Raw genomic sequence first — 21,905 nt, forward strand, 5'->3', positions numbered from 1 at the left:
TTACCTTTGTGACATAAAGTTCAAAACTGCCCCAAAGCTGTAAGCTTTTACAGGTGAGATAGATACATCAACTGAGTATATGTCCAGTATCATTTAATGTCAGGAAAAACTCATCCTATCAGTCAGTTTATAGCAGGTGTAGTAGGGGCCTTCAGAATTAAAAAACTTATCCTTTGGTAAGTCTTAAAAAGATACAGTTGAAATTTCTAAGTCCACCCTCTTTTAGGAATGAGAATGCAAAGTAGTTTTTTTGTAACAAAAATAATGAGGATACGTGGTTTGTTCATTTTGTTGGGGTTTTTTTTCTTTTTTTTTTTTTACTTAAATAATTCAGGAGAGCTGAACTTATTGCAGTAAAGGTTTTGGAGAAGTAGTGCCTTTGCCTGGGACCAAATATTGAAAGCCTAGTCACAGCTGTCATTTGTATGAATGATGTCTCTTTAAAGAAGAAAAAAAGGAGTGTATTCACATTTAGAAAGATGACTGAATCGCATTGCAAATGCGGTCCCCTTTTCTTACGTGGAGTGCGGTTTTAGAAGTTTTCCTATATCTTTTGAATAATTTAATCCTTGTCTTCTAATCTACTGTTTGTGTTTCATAATTGCGTGTTTGGTCAGGTTGTAACTTCTTCTGGTGTGGTTGTGCATTTATGATATTGAAGTCATTAACGTGCAGTATATTGAAACCTCATATAGAAAACATTTGGAACCAGTTTTAATATCTCCATATTTGATCCTTTTTGGCAGTTTCCTTTGCCCAGTGTAGTCTTGTATGCTACGCACCAGGAGAATAAGCGCCTTTTTGGATTTGTGCTTAGAACTTCAGGAGGGAGAGTCGAGAGCCGCCAAACTTCCGTCTGCTATATATTTGAATCAAATAATGAAGGGGAAAAGGTATTGGTGATGGCTATACTTGTATCAGTTTTGAACCTGATGGGGATTCCAAGATGTTAGATCCATTCAAGCTGTCTAAGGGATTTCTATGGGAGAGTATTTTGTGTATGTACTGAAAAACAGTTAAACCTGACAGTCTAAGTACCTGCAAGTGCTTAATATGCTATCATATCTAACTTGGGAATCTGGCTTAATTTTAAAGGCATTTTTATTAGAGTCTTTTTTATTATTTCCAATCTGTTTTGTGTTTAGATTTGTGACTCTGTTGGACTGGCAAAACAGATAGCTTTTCATGCAGAACTGGTAAGAATCTTTTCGGGGCAAGGGATGCTTGTGAATGGAAGGGAGAGAGTGTATTTAATATGTGTAGTAGAATATATTCCACAAGATGCGTATAGATGCAGTAATACTGTTGTGGTGCATTTTAAGGGATTTGTTTTCTAGAATTTAAACCCGAGATAAAAAGACTTTGATCAGTGTCTACTGTGGAACAATATTAAAGATAGGATTCAGCTTGCTACCTTTAACAAACATACCAGTCCTTTAAAAGAAGAATAATCAAAACAGTGGCGTAACAGTTTTGAGCAAACTGTCATAAATTGGTAGTGTATCAAACATCTCAGGCTGTTGTTACTTACTTTATTTACATTTTTGCCCTTTAGGATCGAAAAGCATCAGAAAAGCAAAAAGAAATAGATAGAGTCAAAGAGAAACAACAAAAAGAACTGAATAAACAAAAACAAATTGAAAAGGTACGTTTCATCATTATTTCTTAATATTCTTTTTTTTTTTTCTTTCTACTTTCTTTCTTTTGCAGTTTTGTATTCCAAGCTCCACTACCACATTCTTGAGTACAAGTTCATAGACCATTATGGAATTCAGTTAATCATTAGAAGTATTTCCTGTGCAGATTTTGTATAATTTTGTATAGTAGTTTTTAAAAAGAGCTCTTCTGAGGAGATAAACCACAAAACATCTTTATGGGAGTACTTAAGAGCAGTGCTTGAAGGAACACCTATCACAGGCCCAAAATAACTGCATTTGCTGACGAGGGTGCAGTTACGGGGTGAGGAAGGGGCTGCCGGGAGCAGGCTGTAGGCACAGACAGACACTTGTTCTGACCTGCTGTGTTGTGTGGAGCATAGGTACAAATGTGTTAATGTGTTAGCTGTTCTAATAATGCCAGCTACCGAAATGTAAATGTTTTGGTTTCCTATTCAGTCTTTCAGTTCCCTCTGTACAGAAAGTTGTCCATCGATAGTATCAAAAGATAGTTTACAAATCATAACAACGGTATCCTGTTTCGGTTGTAGATGGCTTTAAAGTGAGTATTTTTTTTCTGCTTTCCCAACCCCCCCTTCTCAAACTAGGACTTAGAGGAGCAAAGCCGGTTGATCGCTGCTTCCAGCAGATCGAACCAGAGCAGTGGAGAAGGACAATTTGTAGTCCTTAGCAGTAGCCAGTCGGAAGACAGTGATTTAGGAGAAGATGGAAAGAAGAAGAGAGAATCTGAAGCCTAAGATTGTCTACTTTATTAAAATTGGAATCGTGGCTATCCCTGGTGAAATGGCACAAGTTCTACAAGAAGTGAAATGTAGGTGGAGGGTCTGTTGTATTATATAAAAGACTTCACAATATGTAGACCCTATTATACCTTGATTTTTCTTTCTCAGTTAAGTGATTTCCGTTTTCATGCCAGTATAATTCTCTTCTGTATGCCAGATGAAGCATGGTGATGCTACCATGTTTATTACAAAATGATGTTTTCTCAAGGCTTCTCTGCAGTATGGAAAAAAATGGTGGGGGGGATCCCCACTTACCTCTCAGTGCAGTTGACTGCTCTTGAAGCAAAACTCAAAACTCTCATTGGACTTCAGCAGTACACTGAAATTTGTTCTTTACCCTGCAGCATGGAGAACACCTTGCTGGAAATACAAGTGGATGTCCAAATAAGACAGTGCTAAGCTTTACCTAATTTGCTGCACATAACTTTCTTAGATGTAGAAGAAAAATCCTTATTAACATCAGTAAGATGTGCAATAGTTGTAGACAGAAAGATCTTATTTTTTGTTTCATATTGCACTGTATGATACCGTCGTGATTTTTTTGGTGAATATAATGCTGAAAGACTTCTTTCAACAGGAGAAAAAAATACTGTCAGACCTAGATAAGAGCTGATGAGACGCAGTTGCACTTTGCTGCATGAGGAATGTATAAAGCATTCCTTATCAAATGATAAGAATAATGTATATATTCTTGTAGCACAAAAGTGCCACGTTCTTGGTTTTCCCCAGTACGTGTAATAAAAAGCTGTAAGCCTTTGAGTTCACTTTTTATAAAACATGCTTAGAGTTGCAGGAACATCTTGAATTCCATCACTTGAAAAAAATCTTCTGAATATGTAAATGCCTTGCCAGCAGTACACTACACTTACTTACTGAAAATGAGTTGAGGCTCTTTAAATCTTTTTACAGAAATTGATTTTGCAAACAGAATTTACTAGCTCTGAAGTAAGAGACTATGCTAATCCTACAGCCTAGAGTCAATCCTGTCGAGCATTTTTCAAAGCAGTGTCTGTTTACAGCTTGTAATCTGAACTCCATGTTCCATAGCCTGTGTAATATTTATTTTGTACAGTACTAAATGTGCATTCACCTTTTGATCCAGAAGAGAAGACTTGTTTGAAGAGAAATATTTATTTTTGCACTAATTACTATAAATACTAAAATCCAGGGGAACAGAAGATCTCTCTCTAATAGCAGCATGAAAATAACAGGAAATGTAGAAAGAGAAGAATACGCTTATACTCCAAGTTATAACAGTTACGAGCATTTTCCAGTTCATTGCAGGGCATTCCTGGTGTTCAGGAATGGAAGCAATTTTCAGAATATCTCCCCATCAGCTGGTGATGGCCCAGCCCTTCATAGCCTGAGTTGCTCAGAGCTGATAAAGTGAGTGAGGAATGTCAGGCCCTCTCTGCTAGATGGCTGTAGGTGCATAGAGGGATCAGTGTCCTTAGCTCTCCTCACACGCTGGAGTGGCCCTGTGTTGGCTAAAGAAGGCAGTCTCCTCCTGCCCCTTATGCTGGAGATGCAAATTTCTATGGAGAAGCTCACTGCATCTGGCTCCTGTCACAGGCGAGAAGGGGGAGCGGTGCCTGCCCTTGCAGCGCCTGGGCAGGACTAACAGAGTCTGCTGCACTGGGGCTGCTATGCAGCAGGAGCTAGAGCAGCTCTCGGAGCAGATGTTACTGGCACCACAGCCTATGGAAGGGCTTGAGCAGCCTCCCAAGGGGTCACAGTACTCCTGCCTTAAAAGAGGAGGTGGAGCGGGAGGCTGAGCAGCAGAGAGCCTCCAGGTTCTCTTCCTGAGTTAGTTAGCAACTCCTCTTGCAGTACACTTTGCATCCCCAGAGTAGCCAGTCACTTGCAGAAATACCTGCTTTTGCTGTTGCCCTGTCAGGCCAAATGGCATTGCCCTGTGGCCAAATTCAGCTAGCACACTGTCACATCGACCACACAAATCTGAGGCTTTTTTCTAAAAAAGAGTGGCATTTTTATTTCTTACCTAGTCTTCTATTCTCAGCTCTCATCCTTAAGAGACTGGTTTTATTCTTGACAACAAAAATGTACAGAGGCAGCAAATCTGGTTTTTTTTTTCCCCTTTTTGTGCCTAAATCTAGGCTTACAGATAGTTGCACGGCAGCCAGTTTGTCTCTGCAAATCGTTCCAGTTCATGTTTCTCTCTCTGTTTGTTTGTTTTTACTTACTGATATTTCTAGTTTCTATCAAATAGTATGACAGCATAGCTCAAGGTTACTGTGTCTTACTGTATCTTCCTCAAGTACATGCAGAAGATGAAGTAGTTTTGAAACAGCACAGGAAGAATATGAAAGCAGTGGTCTCCAGTTTCTAGAATCCAGTCCCCCGGCTTGTCAGAGTGGGATTGGTTGGGTTACCCAGTTTAGCTGCAATAGCCCTAGCTCCACATGGAAGACAGTTAATAGATCAGCAATCTCATCAAAAAGCATTTCTGATGTGTAGCCTGTTTTGAAGAAATGTCAGGAAATTGAATTACTGTTTTTTCTTGAAACCTACCATTACTTGTTTAGACATAAATCTGCAAAGATGAGGAAGAAAGCGGGAGAATAAAGTTGGCAGAGGAATTTACTGTCATAGGGGATTTTTCAGATTTAGCAATACATGACTGGAATTATTCCATTTGCTTTTCAGGCTTTCCATCTATGCCATTAAATGTAGTTTTCTAAAACAGACAGCATGGGAGTCAAGTGCATTTCATTTGTGTTGGATGATTCTCATCTTAACCACTAAAAAAAGGGGACATGATTGAAGAGAGTGGTTAAAGAAAACAGGTTGATATGCATGAATGAAATGGGGGGTGGGGGGTGGGGTGTTGCTTATTTAGGAGAGTTTCACTGGTGTAAAATGAGCAAAAAGATATAAAAGCATCTGGGAGAGGGATGAAAGCTGCAAGAGCACATGGCAGGTCGGAAGAGATGAGGAAGTTAAACGGGAACGGTGCAATGAGTTAGCGGTGGGGGTGAGAATTACTGAGTTTTGCTTAAGGGGAGGAGCACGTGGCTCTGTAATTAGACCTACCTCAAGGCAAAAAATAGCTGCTGAGGTGTCCATGCCATTCTCCCCAAAATAAAAAACTATTTGACCCCTTTCTTCCTATGAGGTTTAGAACTACTTCATTGGAAAACATTTTTGTTAATTAAAAAAAAAAAAAGTGCTTAGTATTTTCCTTGAGAGTATGACTTTTAATATAACACCTCATGTTCTCCTGGGAACTACTGCAGCAGGATTTCACCACCTGAGCATTTTATTACTGTAAGTGAATTACTGGTTGGTTTCCTCTCCTGTAATTTATTTCTCCTGTTCAGTATTTCGTATTGCCTTTTACTTACAGGCTGATCTTTCAAGCACTTCCAGCTAAAGCTGTAGTTTGCTTCATGTGCATCTACTCTTATTTCAGACACTCCTGAAAATATTCTTTCAAGTGTATGATTTTTAGAGTGACTTTGCACAGGTACTGAATCAGCAGTGCTGTTTAGAACTAACTTTTTATGTTGCTAATTGCAGCCTCATAGTTACTGCCACATTTTTTCCCCTTAGGTAAGGGGATGTTAAGTTTGTTACGCTATGTAGATTTACACACTGCAGACCAAGCGAGTCTCACTGCCAGTTGTTTCAAGCTACATACATTCTTTATGTATGTCATGAATATCAAAATATATAAAGTGTGCTTATGGGTATGCATTTTATTGCATTATAGGTAATACCTAGCACTCCTCTATGGCCACTAAGAGATTTCTCCAAGTTTAAATCGGAGAACAAGTTAAGAGTCATATACAACTTAGCCGTATATAATTGGTCACGAGCAGGTAGTGTAAACTAGTTTGAATTTGATAGTCTATTACTTCCTTAATCTGTTTAGGTTTGAAATTCTATCAAGACAATTTACTGTCTAACAGTAAAGTAGTATTTAAGAGTTAAGGAACATTCCCCCTCTACAATGCTGTCAGATTTCACCTTTATATGGATATAAACCCAGAGCTGAAAATCCTGAAACAGCTGAAGCTATTTATGAAGATATAATTTATGTACATTGATATAAAGAAGCACATTTGTGTGCATGTTTAAGGCAAATTCTGATGAATTAGTTGCACAGAATTTAGGAGAAGCCAATGGAGAAAACTACATTACCGTGGAGTCTCTTGTTATTTTGGAAATAATTCATATAGAGAAAGAAAACCTGCCTCCGCTTAGTGAATTTAGTAGAGATATTGTCTAGTCTAACAGCAAGAGCTGATATTTTATATTCTTTCTGTTGCTCTATTTTACAAAATTTATTGCAGGTCAATTAGTCTCCGAGGCTTTTCTTTTTAACCAAGCAGTAAGTTGATTTTTTTTTTTCCTGCCACAGTGGTATCTAAGTTGTCACAACAAGAGTAAGTCAGTGTGTCATTGTGAATGCACTTGTATTCCTAATGAAGTTTATATTGCAAGCCAAGGATTTTGTACGATCTTTCAGGTCATTTTTATAGTAAGAGTGGAGTGGTCAAATTCTTATGATGATGATCTGGATTGGTCCCGCTCTAGTGAAGTGTCAGTGATTTTTGCAGTGTTTGAGACTGACTTGCACATTTTCCCTGAATAGCTGTATTAAAAACCTCCAATGGCATACTTACGTCAACTTTGCTTGTTGTGTCTTAATCTTGGAAACATGGATAGTAAACGTATTATGCCAGGGCTTCAGTCAGCATTTTGTAGATTAAATAAAAGCTTAACTATAGTAACTTTCTGGGTGGGATTTGTACCGATGCAAAAACCTCCTGCATTTTTCATAATACTGACTTCCAGGAAGTACCATTATCGGTGACCAGATGTGTTCCCTTCCATTAAAGAAGTTTTAACATGCAGTTATATCCCTCTGTTGTCAAAGCATATCTCAATTCTCTTAATTTTAATCATATTAGCCAGACAACCTCAGAGGAAGTTATTGTACTTGGGAATGCTGATAACTTGCTTTTGCAACAATCAAAGACTGAATGGCAGCAGAAGGTGATCCTTACCATCGCAGCTGGCTGTTCAGTGCGCATGTTGTTGTAGTCACAAGACAACGTGTAGCACTCTGCAGAGCTGTGGTTATGATAATGGTCAGAATTCACACGTACAGGGCTATACCAGCACAACCATTAACATGGGTACTGATGCGTTATCTTCACGGGCTTCGTTAGTTTATTGTACGATAAACACCATGTAAAAAGCAATGGGTCATAACTACATTATGGTTAAATCTGTATTTTATAAGGTTTGTAGATTTTTCTGGGGAAAAGCAGACTTTTGAATTATGTAACTTCCATGATAAAGATGCATGTATAACTAGGAGAAAAAAAATTCTATGCTTACTTGATAATGAAGGAATAAATACTACTAATGCCAAGTGTGTTGATGAACTTCATTTTTTTTCTAAAATATGGACTGACATCTGCAGTATTTTTAGAAAGAACGGGCATGCTGTGGGTCTGTGCGTACTATGTAAGACTCCTTAAGACAACTGTGACTGCTGACAGATAGTGCTCCAAAAGCTTAAGCTCCAACTATATGAAGAGAAACTCCAAAAATTGCAAGCGTGCCCTTGGACAGCACTGTAAAAGGAAAACCTAGTTCTAGAGAGAGCAATCAAAATACATAATGGGTGAGACACATCAATACCTGAGAATGAGATGCAGAACTAACACGTCTTTCAGAAATAGTGCCTTCTTGTTGAAACATCAGTATTTCACACTAGCTGCTGTGATAAGCAGAGGTTTCTATAGCTGTTAATCCCGTTTCACTGCTTAGAATGTGGGATTGCTTAAGTGGGTGAAAAAAAATAAATCTACTTCGGCTGCTCTTCAGAACTTCAATGCAGGACTTCACAAACAAAAACAGCTTCTTGGCAAGAGAAAGAGAGGTACAAGAGAAAAAGGAACTATGTCCCTTCCTGGTGTTAGTTAAATCCCTGACCTTTCACTAAATCCTGAGTTTAACCCTGCCATGAGGGTAGTGTTACCTGTTACGATAAGCTTTAACTTAGCAATAACACAAGGCTTGCAGCCCTACATTTTACAGTTCCTTAACTTTTCACACTAAGCATTTAAAATACTATTGCCGTAACTTTCAGATAGTTTACATTCCAGCAGATATGTAGAATGGGATCACCAATACTTACATTTTGGGGTTCTCCCCATTTTCTTCAGGGGGTGAGGGGGGAAATGCTGGTATTCCTTAATATACATAGGAGAGAAAATCCCAAAAGAAAAAAGCAGCTGCATAAGACAGTCTTATCCACGTCAACATTCCCTTCAAAACATAGAACTAGTAATTATGTACAGTTGAGGCTGTAGGTTCCTACGAAGTTCTCCTGTCCATAAAGATCATATTCCTTGTATAGTATGTAGTCTTTCAAGCAGTTTGGCAGTGGAAGGAAGGTCATGAAGACAGGACAACGGAGATGCAACCGGCCCATGCATTCCCGTATTTTCAGACGACAAAGATGCTTCAGAGAGCGAGGATTTGCTAGAAATGAGAAGGCGAGATTGATATTAGTAAGTTATTTATTAAATTTTGTTCAATTTATTTATTCAGTACTCTGTTACCCGGAAAACCAGACCTGTCGGGATCTAGCCTTTTTACCTCAGCCCATACGTCTCTCAGATAATTTATAATCACTGGCAGCTAAATCAACAGATTTTGTTTCTGTCAAGTTGGCTAAACGTAGTTTAATGCAAGTTTAAGTAGTTAAGTTTGGGGCATGTACTTTTAACCCCAAATAACTGGTGCCAGTTTTCTGTCAACCTGAAGAAGCTACTAAAAGTAGAATTCTGAGTCACTACTACTTAATCTACGTACAAACAAAAAGGACATAGAATTAATCTAGACTAGAATTAAATCACTTAATTAAAAGCAGTAATTCATTCAATTTGTTCCATCAACTTGAGGCGGGGGGAAAAGCTTTTCTCCCCTTGAAGAGGATTGTGTTGTCTACATTCTAGTTAGAGTTCCCAAATGCTCTACATGAATTGTGCAGTTAACTCTCTCAGACTTCTGAGAGAAACTTAGTTTAAATCCTACACAGACTGATTTTTAAGAGGTCTCTTACTGTCAAAACATAACTTTTGGCCTAACAGGGGTCAAGAAAAGCACCAGTCTGAGGTAAAGAAAATGAAAACTAAAATGCCACCAACAAAAAAGGCCCCAAGCCCAAAACAGCTTGTTTGTCATTTCAGATGTAAACATCAGATACTTACTTAAAATCAAATTGATGTCTGGCCAGAGTTCCTGTTCTTTGAGAACTGCTTCTAGCTTCCAGCAGATACTAACGTGATCGACGTAATCTAACATTACTCTCACTACTTTCCCAGACAGATGCTTCAACCATGACAAGGTTATCACTTCACAGAACTGATAGAAACAAAATGTTTAATAGGATAATATTCAATACTCCTGTATATTACTTCCGCCTCTGCAGGACAAGAGCAATTAAATAACTTCAACAGAATGCCAGGAAGAGTGAGTGTTCTGTCAGTCAGGGGAGCTTTAGAGGTTGTCACAGTTTGCATTAAGCCTCGCTAGCAGAATCTGAAAATCTGAGAGATGTTTATTTTGTACTAGATCCAAAAATGAACTTAAGCAGCTGTATATTTGGTAACTAAGTACTTAAAAAGAAGTGCTACCACTCCCCTAAGTGGAATCTAGACTTGCGTCCCAGCATGCTGAACAGGGGGACACACCAGCCCAGTGCATGCCACACCCCCTTATCTTCAGGTTAAAGAAGGGTTTATTAGGTTCAAGTGGGCTTTACAAACGGCAAAACAATGACCCTGGTGGGTGTCTCCAGGAACCTCTTTAGGTTGGTCCAGGTTTGTTAATTCCTGCTCAGCTCTTATCATGCCAGCTCCAGGGGGTCCTTACGACAGCCTTCCAGCATCAGTGTTACGATACAAGACAACCCAGCGAGCCAGCCTGCAAGTCCCTGCTTTCACAGCATGGACAAGACTGCCCTGGAGAGCCAATTCTGTACTGATTGTTAGCATATCATTAGCTATATTTTCACAATTAAAAAATATTGTTTATGATAATTTGCTGTCGTGAACCAGGCCTCATGGCAACATCTATTTATTTTTAAAGCCTTGTTTATTCCTGCCTTTATGTGTAAACTGTCTCACAGTTTCAAAACTTCCTTTTCTGACACTGCATTAAGCACACTTGCATTTAGTTTTAGGAAGGATACTGGCAGTAAAACAACATGTGAAGCCATCTGATATACTCACCATTGTATCTTTGATAACAGTAGAAGTCCATCCGTCAGTCACGTACTGGGAATGCAGACTGTTTCCCTGAGGGCAATCAAAGCAGCGGTGCACATCATACCCATAATTCATCAGCATTCTTAACATGACTTCATCTTTCAGAGCATACTGTAGAGCTGATGGAAAATGCGTTGTATTCACTCTGCAGAAGTAATTGACATTAGCCCCATGTCGGAGCAGTAGATTCATTAATTCATAGTTGCCCGTTCTCAAGGCTATTTGGAGACAGTTGATAGGATCTTGGTTTGGCAGGGCTCCAGCATTCAACAGCAACTGCGTTGAACAGATATCCCCGTTGGAAACAGCAAAGTACAATGCTGATTTCCGGTGGTCATCATACCCCTTGCGAACTCTTTGATCCAGCATGAAATTGGCATCAAACCCAGATTTGAGGAGAAACTCAAGGCACTGAGGATGTGCCCCTGCTGCTGCTGAGTGAACTGGACTTATCCCACTTTCTTTAATGGCATCAAAATTAGTAACTGGAACTAAATTTTTTAGGGCTCTGAAGAAATTAAAAAAAAAAAAAAAATCTCAGAATCTTAAACATACTGGTTCATCTAGCTCAATCTTTGAATTTCTCTGTGTTGCCAGGCTTCAGAATTCATCATGACTGTATGCAACTGTCTTAATCCACCAAATCAGTACCACTGCATGCTATACCTCTGCATTGACTTTCATTGCTAACAATTAAATTGTTAGCCAGCATACTGACTTTACACCTATTACACATAAAATATTATTCTATTATACTATTATTCATGAACAACCCCATTCCTTGCTAAAGGAATAATGATTCCTTCTCAATAGAAGCTTTTCCTGAATGTCAAGAGCACAGTGTTACTGCTTAACCTATAGGAATTAGGGAATTAATAGAACATAATATATTATTACATGAATACATATAATACATAATTTAATATATACAATATGTTTAAGTTTGATATATATAAATGAAATTATATTTAAATATTAACATAGGAATTAAGAATCCTCAGATTCTTAACCACAACGCAACATTCCTAGTATTGAAGACTTGTTTCTCACTTATCGGTTGTGATTTTAGCATAAGTAACTTCCAGCAGCCTTCCTGTCTTTAAAATAGGGATGTCATGGTTTAACCTCAGTTGGCAACTGAGCACCACCCAGCCACTCGCTCACTCTCCCCCTGCCCCGGTGGGATGGGGGAGAGAATCGGAAGAGTAAAAGTGAGAAAACCCGTGGGTTGAGATAAAGACAGTTTAATAATTGAAATAAAATAAAGTCATAATAATAATAATAATAATAATAATAATAATAATAATAATAATAATAATAATAGTGATAAGAAGAATATACAAAGCAAGTGATGCACGATGCAATTGCTCACCACCCGCCGACTGATGCCCAGCCAGTCCCCGAGCAGCGGCCCCCCCGGCCAGCTTTCCCCCAGTTTATGTACTGAGCATGACGTCCCATGGTATGGAATGTCCCTCTGGCCAGTTTGGGTCAGCTGTCCTGGCTGTGCCCCCTCCCAGCTTCTTGTGCACCTCCAGCCTGCTCCGTCGGTAGAGCATGGGGAGCTGAAAAGTCCTTGGCTAGTATAAGCACTACTTAGCAACAACTAAAATGTCAGCGTGTTATCAACATTATTCTCATACTAAACCCAAAACACAGCACTGTGCCAGCTACTAGGAAGAAAATTAACTCTATCCCAGCCAAAACCAGGACAAGGGATAAACAAATAGACTTAGGGGATAAGGGTTATTTAGTACGTTTACCTTCCTGTGATGGGGTGGAGATGATGCATAACCAAAGAGAGTGAGGACGTCCCAAGAACCTCAATATCAGGCTGGACAGTGTTACTATTTGTGCCAAGTGGGGAAATACTATAGGAATTAGTATGTTCATCCTAAAATGATAAAGATTTTATCCTGACTGGTCTTTTACATTCAGACACAGAAAACTCATATTTACGCAGTCAAAAAGAATTCCTTCTACAAAACTACAGATTTGCTGCCTGCTTTGAGTAAGGTAGAATTAGCAAAATTAGTATTTCTGGTGTCACCCATTACTTGATTTTTAAGTATATTAACTCACAGAAAGTGTCCTCTATATGCAGCTCTGTGGATTGGCAAATGACCCGAGTGCTTTGGTACATTGGCATCAGCCCCATATTCTAGTAAAAGACTCAGAGAATCTGGATTTCCTCCTCCTGCTGCTTCAAATAATACAGAAGCACAATCCATCGCCTGTGAAAGAACATTCGCACCTGGAAAGAAGCATCAAGGATTTTCACAGTAGTCACTGTAAATATCCAGCAGTAATTAATATCTCCAATCCTCCAGCAACACGTATTGTGAATTCTATTCTTCACCAAATAAAACCACTATGGGCCTAAACCTTCATGTCAGATCCTTGATTTTAGATGTGTTTATGTAATCCTGGGAACAAGAAGGTCCAAATCGCTTTGAACACAATTACACAGCAAGACTTGCTGCTAGAACTAGGCAAGCAAGGGGTTTGGTTCTTATTCATACAAACAATTGTTTTTTGGCTTAGATAAAATGCATTTCAATTCTTCTACTTTACAAAGACCAGACACATATAACTGTAAATATGAGAGAACCCAGTATCAAAACAGTTCATACAATCCAGTTCCAGCACCGCTGAGCCATCATATAAGATTCCCCACCATAAATGTCTTGTCAGGCCTTCCCTAAAGTGACCTGTCTACATGAGAAAACAATATTGCATTTAAAACTAATTACAACTACTCGCTAAAATATTAATATATTATTTGACTATTATGAAGATGTAGTCTTTATCAGGCCTTTACTTAACTACATCACAACAATCCTCTTGGTACAGAGAGCATTTAATTTTCTTTAGTAAGGAAAGTTACTTCTGCTGCTATTTCTGAAGGCGTATCTTAAAATAACCAGTTTTAATCCAATCACAGAACTTTCAGAAGACTAATAAAAATGTGTAAATAGGCTAACTACTTTAGAGAGAATATATATGTGTGCGTGTGTGTGTATATATATACACACACACATATATTTATATCTTATAACATGAAATTTAGATACTAGGAATTCTTTAGACGGACCTCAACTCATGCAATTTGGGAGTCATCAAATTCTTCAAATAAATTAAGATGCCATCCAAAAATGCAGACAAAATATCTCCTGCAATGTGTCAGATTTGCTTGCAGTTTTGCAAAGCATTCACTGATGACTACTACAGTTTGCTACAAGTAAGTAATCTCTAAAAATATATTTTGTATATGTTTGGATCTATTAACACTACAGGCTGTACACTCAGTAACATGATAACAATTCATTTCCTTTCACTTCAGTAATGCAAAGTTTTACTGGCTACTGAGCTAAGACCAATTTTTTACCTCTGCATTTAGGAGTACTTTTCTCTGTCAGAAAGAGGATTCACTTTGTCCCATTTGGGCTTTAAACATTTCATGTGGCTTACAATTTCTACTCACTTGAAGAACACCACCACTGAGCCTACACATTACTAAATCAATCTACTGAGTTGTAAAACAGAACCACAGAATAGTTGAGGTTGGAAAGCACCTCTGGAGATCATCCAGTCCAACCCTGTGCTCAGGCAGGGTCAGCTACAGCAGGGCGCCCAGGACAATGTCCCAGGTTTTTAGTATCTCCAAGGATGGGGATACAACTCACAACTTCTCTGAGTGACCTGTTCCAATGTTCAATCATCCTCACAGAAAAAAGTGCTTTCTTATGTTCAGACAGAATTTGCTAGGTTTCAGTTGGTGCCCATTGCCTCTTGTCCTGTTTCTGGACACCAGTGAGAAGAATCTGACTCTGTCTTCTTTATACCATCCCATTAGATATTTATAACACTGACAAGATAGACCCCCACCCCGAACCTTCTCTTCCTATAACATCCTATATAATAAAGTCTCACCTTTTTGCAATAAGAGCTCCATAATTTCTATATGTCCGATCTGTGCAGCCAGTGCTAGAGGTGTGAGCCCATATCCACTGCGAGGGTCAGGATCTGCTCCAGAACGAAGGAGAAGCTTCACCAGATCCTTCTTGCCCAGTCTGGCTGCCTCATGTAAAGCAGTCCTCTTGTGGACACACTGCAAATTCACTTTTGCACCAGAACTTATCAACAAGGAGGCAATCTCATATGAATCATGTTTAATTGCTGTAAGACAATAAGCGAAGTATCAGCCAGAACGTTATTCGATACTATTCTAGGCTCTATGGCTTGTGTTATGTGGCAGCCCAGGAAAGCTTGAGCTGTTCCTGGCAGTCCTACTTATATACTAAGAAATGTCACACTACACTAAAAGGTTTAACTTATCAACAAGTCTGTTGTTTGTTTCCAGGGTAACATTAACTATACAAATGAATAATTTTATGGTAATCTCTTTTTCTCTCTGTAATCCTCTGTTGTGTTTGATAATGCAACAGAATGCAACTTTCCTTGCCACTAGATGGAGATCATATACAGGGACTTGGTGCAGTCAGGAGTTGGCCTGCTCAGAGAGCTCTATTTAATCTTCATAAGCAGTTAGCATAATATGAAACAAAGTTTAAAATTACTATGTCATATGCCTTCTTAGCTTAATAAGCCTGATCTGTTAAGTCAGTAAGGATCTTAAAAGAGTAATTTGCATTGGCTCCAGTGGATGGAATGAATAAGCAACGCCTTTCCCTCCTTCTCTCCTTGATCTTCCAGGCTGTGCGGGTTAGAACAGTGAGTGCCCTTCACCGAGACAGATTAGGCAGAGAAGCTTCGTGTGCCACAGCTGCTTGAAATACCATTGACAGCATACTATAACCTATGATGTCCCATTATCTGTAACCTACACAGCTGCTTTAGATAAATCCCATACATCCCCTTCTTGGGGGATGGTGCATTTTAATATAGTGCACTTCAAAAGCACCTAGGAATTCTCTACATCTTCTCTAAGCAGGTGGCCCTGACTAGAAGCTTTAGTCATTTCAACAGGATGGACTGGGGGTCCTACAGATGGTTGGTAGGCTTTTTCCTCTTCCTTTAACAATAGTTTTGAAAAAAACACCCTTCCAGTACAGAAAAACTTACAGGTTCATCCAAGAAACTTACAGCGCTCCTTTAGAACTCAGATAATGAGAATACGCTTTCCTTTTTTTGGCCAGGACTCAGTAAGAATAACAGCATCATAGCCCAAATTGAAGGAAGCAAATGAAACGAACACAGAACATTTTAGAAAAACATCTTGGCAAAATATGGTTCTTTACAAATCAAGAATTACAGTTCTTATGCATGATCAAATTAAAATGGCATTCACACTAAGAGTGACACTAGGTATGAGACCTTCTTCTTCAATTAAAAAAAAAAAAAAAAATCAGAGAGAAGTGAACCTAGAATTTAGGCCTGGCTAGCTTCTTCACTTGTCATACTTGGATTAATTCCAACAATGTCTGAATAGGGACACACACTGTTTTACGCTCTACGTAATGCAGATAAATCAGGCTGGTTTGCTATAATTGTTGAAAATCAAAACCAATTACCATGGTTTTTGGACAAAAAGAAGCTGATGCAATGAAAGAGATACCATGTAAGCAGAGAATATGAATGTTTTATGCCTGCAGACAAGAACAACAGTAATAGCATGAAGAAGCAGGAGGACCTGGTTATCTGGCACCACTGCATAAATGATGCCAAGGAAGAGGAAGACACTCTGCACTTCACCGAGAAAGCTATTTGATTCTTTGAGGAAAAAGATGTATGGTCAACCTGAACCTCAAACTCTTTGCAACTGAGGGATGGAAAATGGTAGGCATCTGGAGCTCACTGCATTGCATCAGACTTCAGGGAAAGATTTTTAGCTTCTCCTAGTTCTATGTTTCCCATACTTTAGTAGACCAATAAGGGTAATACTTTAATAATAAATAATGCTAAGAACTTTGTGGTGACAATCCCTAACTTTGAATTGTCAGCTCATTTAAAGTCTTGATATCGTCTAAGAAAAAGAGACAGACACATTCAATACTGAGGTTAACATTTTTTGCTCCTTATAGCAAAATATTTTAGATATTGATTTGAAGTCAAATATGTCAAATTGAAACCTAATGCGTAACTATAATCTCACCTCATTCCCTCATCTCTCCACCCCAAAATAAGGTATTCACCTATAACTAAAGGAGAATCTCCCTCTTCATTCTTAACATTGGGATTGCAGCCATTGAGCAGGAGAAAGCGGACATTGTCTACAAAGCAATTTCTTACTGCCACCAAGAGAGGTGTTTCCCCTTTTAGAGTGGTCTGTTCCCACGTAATGGCACAAGAGGCTGAAATACAGAAAAGCAGAACATATTTGAAGCTGGATGATTCATCAAACCCGACTATGTAAAACTTTTTGGTGGAAAACCAGAAGGACTCTGTACCTTTCAAAGTTATTTCAAGGATGTTCTTATTTAGCTGTGCTGCAGCTTCATGCACAGGAAGCCAGCCTTGCCGATCTGCTTCTTCAAAAGCAGAACTGTGCCTCACCAACTTCATCAAGGCCTCTTCTTGGCCTGTATTTTAAGACAGACACATATCCCATTACTCATCCTAAAACAAAATTCAGGCAACTAATTTGTGTGCCATTTATCCCATCAGTATATCTAGAATAAACAACTTGCTTTGTCAAAGCAATTTTTTCTCAGAGGGTGGTTTACATGAATGGAACAATCAATGATTGACATTGACTCACAAAGCATTTTGAATTATACATTGAAAAAACTTATTATAATAATATGACTAAAATATTTCAAATACAACCCTCTCATGAGCAATAGTGCATGAAATTTTAATGTATATACAGGTGTCCTAGTGAAACTGTAAGAAAAAATATTTAGGCTGGCAAAAGGAAAATGAAGCTGGTTTCACAGATGAGACCTATCTCGTTATTCCTGCTTTTACTAACAGTCTTATTGGATCTTTAATCAACATAAGTGATTATGTTTTCAATTTTGTATCTCATCAAGAAACAGCAAAACTTTCTTGGCTGGAAGTCCTGTTTAAGTAAAGGCCTGGTTTCTGCTCTCATTTTTTATCCTGTCATTCCTGGGAGAAGGCAGTCTGTCCTTCTGTTAGTTACAACTATAGGGTGAGGAGACAGACTGCTCTCAATCTCTGCAGCTGAAGTTCTCCTACATATGGAAGAATTATATATTCATAAAGCCAGACAGCAAGTGTAACTAGAGTTTAGACACATTCTCCATTGTGTATGGAACATTTATAGCATTTGCTTTTCCAGAAAAGACTTGGTTTCTTGATTCCTACTCCACTAAATATCTCTGTAACTACTATGATGTGTCTAAGGAATGAGCTGAAGGTTTCCCACTGCCAGACAACTGTCCAAACAGCTGTACTACTTACGCTCATTGTTTAGTTATCTCTGTGACTCAGTATATAAACTGATTATACCACAAAAAGTAGAAGTTTCAGAGGAGCAGACTAAGAGCATCTCATATTGGAATACACTCAAGTTTGGCAGTTAAGGAACTATTCTGGAACACTCTTCAGTTAGAGAAGAGATTTTAATCTGGGTATCTCTCAAAGTGGCAAATGCTTTTATGAAGTATTAATTGACTAGGGCCTTGCCATCCTGTTGCTTATTTTACAAAAAAAGCCTGGCATTTTCCCCTAATTCCAGGAGGTGAAGTACTGGAATCTCTGAGAGGAATGACATTTGAACCCATCCCAGTACCATGTTCCTATCTAATAAGTTAGCTTTTGGGTGTCCCGTTTTTAGTTGCCTTACTCCTCCCAAGACTACATAAAGAAAAACTGCACTTAAATCAGGTGATCAAACACCTAAAATGCAGGCATTGCTCAACAATGCAATACCCAAGCGATTCCTAGGGGTATAGGCTTAGTGCGGTGTATTTGTACTTAACTGTCCGAATTGCTGCAATTATCTTTCCATGTTCTTTACTTGCAATGTACTGGAAACTGCATAAACAGAACAAAAATAAAGTGAGAAGTAAAAACTATTGTGAAGTTCAGGATATAATTATACCTTAATTTAAATACTCAAGTCTAGACTACATGTTAGATTTCTGTAAGGTTTTGTCAGGGTTTAACACATTAAAACACTTTTTTTGTTGGTCTTCCCCTGCCACTATAAATATTGGATTATTCACACAAAAGCCAACAATTAAATACTAAAATGAGGGAAAGCTACCATACCAATCTATGTTTACATCACATACTTATCTTCTTCATAAAGCCTTGTACTCATTTAGACACTGATGTAAAATGTCACCTGAAAGTTTCATACATTCCATATTTTTGAGGAAATGGGTATACTTTTTCAGGGAGAACTCAGAACAAGTGAGCTACCAGTGGTTTCCAGTATCCATGAGACAAGGTCATAGCAATACAACATATGGAGTCACAAAGGAAAATAAGGTTACTACGTGCTTATAATAATGCCAAGAAAACACACAAAATAGAAGTAATAACCTACTACCTTTCATCCTCTGTTGCACTGCCACTTGTTTCAATTTTATGCCTATCTTGTAAGCTTTCCTGAATAGCTTGTTGGGTAGGGATTTCATCATCTGAATCATCATCGAACAGATATATAGAATTATACATGGCAAATCAGCACAACTTGGATCACTTTTCGTTGGGAAACACTGCTTTTTAATTGGAAGCAGATGTTAAATCTTCAGGTTAAATCTGGAGTAATAGAAATAGCAATCGCTGTTTAAGTATCAAGAGAAATGAAACATAGTTTAAAATAAATCAATCGGAACTTCTCCATCTCAAGCTCCAGCCTTCTCCCAAGTATTTAAGTTTGCGATGCAAAGAGTTACTCTATTTAGAACAGAGTTAAGGTTTTCTATTCCAATAGCACGAGCTAGCTTTTATCTCTGTTCCACAGACTGAACATACAGAATAGCTACTTGTTCTGGCATTACTTATAAGAAAGCAACAAAAATAAGTAAAACTTAGTTTTCAGATAAATAGTCATTCCCTCTTAAGTCTTTTAGACACTCAAATATCATCACAATTGTGCTCTAATGTTTCCTTAGTAGGAAAACAGATGTGCAGTAAGACTTGGGATGTTTTTTCAGTTTGTTCACAGAGGGCCTGGAAGTGAAGGGCAAGTGAAGGACATGAAATTTTTTAATAGTAGCCTTTGTTCAAACTGTTTCAACAAAGATACCTTTAGGGCCATATCTCATAGTCAGGAAAGTATTGTAGTTTTGTGCTATTACATGCATCAGCCTTCCAACTGAATCAACATCAAATTCCATGCTTGAAAAAGGACCAACCTTACCACCTTATGTGCATAATCTACAGCCATTTAGAACAGATAAACTTACAATTCTGCATTCTTCTTCAATGCATGCCTGTTCTTTTCTAACACTTGTAAGGGATATATATAAAATACTGCAATGATATATATTGAAATACAAGCAGAAATAAAAAACACTGGTGTAACCACAATGGAGTGAATTTAAAAAAAAGAACCTTAAGAATAGCATTAGTTTAAAAAAAAAAAAAGTTTGCCAAGTTGAAAGGGTTCAATTAATAATATTTTTACCCTTTTAAAATTGTAATACAAACAACGGAGCATAGAAATTAATCCCTTTGATATGATTTGTTAAGTCTAAATGTTAAAATTTAAGAAGAAATCATAAAAATTATTAATGATCAAATCAATCATTAAATAGTATAATGTGTGTAGGTGTACACTGTTATATGCATAAGCAGTCACACTGTTCTTTTTGTATATTCAGCTACATGCTATTACAGATTGAAATCACCGATGTTCCATTAGGCTCAAACCTCTCATCTGTTTTACCTTATCAAAACTTCCACTTCTGTCTTTCAAGAGAGTTGGCCTGAAAAAAACAACCAGAAATACAGGGCAAAGTAAAATAAAATGAGTAAGTAAAACTGAAAGCAAATAGATAAATTAGCAAAATGAACGAGCACAGCAAAATGAAGGAGGTTGTCAACATGCCACATACAAAGTTTGGAATAATTCTAGAAACATCTTAAAGTTGAGCAGCAGTAATTCATAGTAAACCTACATCATTTAATTTGTTACCTGATCCACCTAATGTGTTATTGCAAGGCCTTGCTCTGTAATTGTACATGTAGCAAAAAAGAGAAATATATTAACAAAATATACAGACAAGTAACTGTTGGTATTCAATTATGCCTATAGTACAATGAGTATATAAACATTTTAAATCTAGACAATTTCTTCTTTGTAAAAAGACTACTGATTTTCCTATGAAATTGAGAAAATATACTGGTTTTCCTCACCTTCTGAAAGAGGGAAGACCTCACACTTTGAAGAAGTGATTATTAAGTTGAAAGTGATATTTTCAGGATTGAAAACGATCTCAGTGGAGCCTACGTCCATTAATAGCTCACTATAAATACCCGATCATAAGATACTCTGGGACTTTCTCCATGTTTCTTTCATATAGGTTAGTTATGTTTAATAATCTGACCTGACAAATGGTGTCAGCAAAAGCAGGAATTAAAAGTCCAGTTTCTTTGTAAAAATACTCTTGTTAACAGTTTTTGGAATGAGAATTTGAGAACTATAAGTAGCAACTATTACATTATGGAAAGAAAATTCTTTAGTGCTTTCCTAAGGGAGTAAACTGAAGATACTGTTAGGACCTTACTTAAAAGAGTAAGACAGTGTAAAAAGAAAAACTAAAAACAATGAAAGTAAACATAAACAAGCAAATACAATCAAGCAAGAGCTCTATTAAAAATTACCATGTGTTTCTGATTGCTTAATCACAATTCACATACTAAATAGAAAAGCAAAGAAAAAAAACCATATAGAGTCTCTAGAGGGAAAAGCACAGTTTCAGAAAGACAGACCCATGCTGAAAAGTTATGCTGGTGTAACACACAATAAGCAGGGAAATTAAGGACATAGATGCCTAGTTATAATAGTGAAAGTAGGATGGAGTGAGACTTTCATGTGCTTAATTTACTCCTACTGTATTTTACGGAGGGATCCTTACAAAGAAATGACGATGGCTGTGTCTGAATGCAAGGCGGAAATAGTTCTTTGCTAGAGGAGATCTAGAAAGAATGCTTGAGTAATTCTTTTTTGTTTGTTTTTTTCCCTTTAAAAG

At 37.8% G+C, this 21,905-nt stretch overlaps 2 protein-coding genes across 2 annotated transcripts in view; one reads left to right on the plus strand and one right to left on the minus strand.

Moving 5' to 3' along the window:
- Positions 1-7,862, plus strand: part of APPL1 (adaptor protein, phosphotyrosine interacting with PH domain and leucine zipper 1) — a 34,739-nt gene extending 26,877 nt beyond the window's left edge. Inside the window, exons 19-22 of the mRNA XM_076346311.1 lie at positions 747-893; positions 1,146-1,196; positions 1,556-1,645; positions 2,264-7,862. Coding sequence (XP_076202426.1) covers positions 747-893; positions 1,146-1,196; positions 1,556-1,645; positions 2,264-2,413 — 438 coding nt within the window. The 3' untranslated portion in view covers positions 2,414-7,862. The remainder of the gene's footprint in view (positions 1-746; positions 894-1,145; positions 1,197-1,555; positions 1,646-2,263) is intronic.
- Positions 7,615-21,127, minus strand: ASB14 (ankyrin repeat and SOCS box containing 14). The gene is made up of 12 exons (XM_076346312.1): positions 21,070-21,127; positions 20,600-20,639; positions 19,256-19,467; positions 18,681-18,735; position 17,560; positions 17,181-17,312; positions 16,926-17,084; positions 14,704-14,949; positions 12,853-13,024; positions 10,735-11,278; positions 9,712-9,865; positions 7,615-8,980 (listed from the first exon to the last, which is right to left on the minus strand). Exons 3-12 carry the CDS (start codon positions 19,381-19,383, stop codon positions 8,787-8,789), a joined length of 1,785 nt encoding a protein of 594 aa, XP_076202427.1. The 5' UTR covers positions 19,384-19,467; positions 20,600-20,639; positions 21,070-21,127; the 3' UTR covers positions 7,615-8,786.
- Between the last annotated feature and the right edge of the window lie 778 nt (positions 21,128-21,905).

This window comes from Aptenodytes patagonicus, chromosome 8 (assembly GCF_965638725.1).
Source record: "Aptenodytes patagonicus chromosome 8, bAptPat1.pri.cur, whole genome shotgun sequence".
In the NCBI taxonomy this organism is placed as follows: Eukaryota; Metazoa; Chordata; class Aves; order Sphenisciformes; family Spheniscidae; genus Aptenodytes; species Aptenodytes patagonicus.

Bases quoted from the DNA above. Each gene is read 5' to 3' on its own strand.
- ASB14 (XM_076346312.1), bottom strand. From the start codon at position 19,383: ATGTATAATTCTATATATCTGTTCGATGATGATTCAGATGATGAAATC. The intron at 9,866-10,734 runs GTGAGTATATCA...TGTTTCTATCAG, and splicing joins CTGTTATCAAAGATACAATG to TTCTGTGAAGTGATAACCTT. The intron at 8,981-9,711 runs GTAAGTATCTGA...TCTCATTTCTAG, and splicing joins AGACATCAATTTGATTTTAA to CAAATCCTCGCTCTCTGAAG.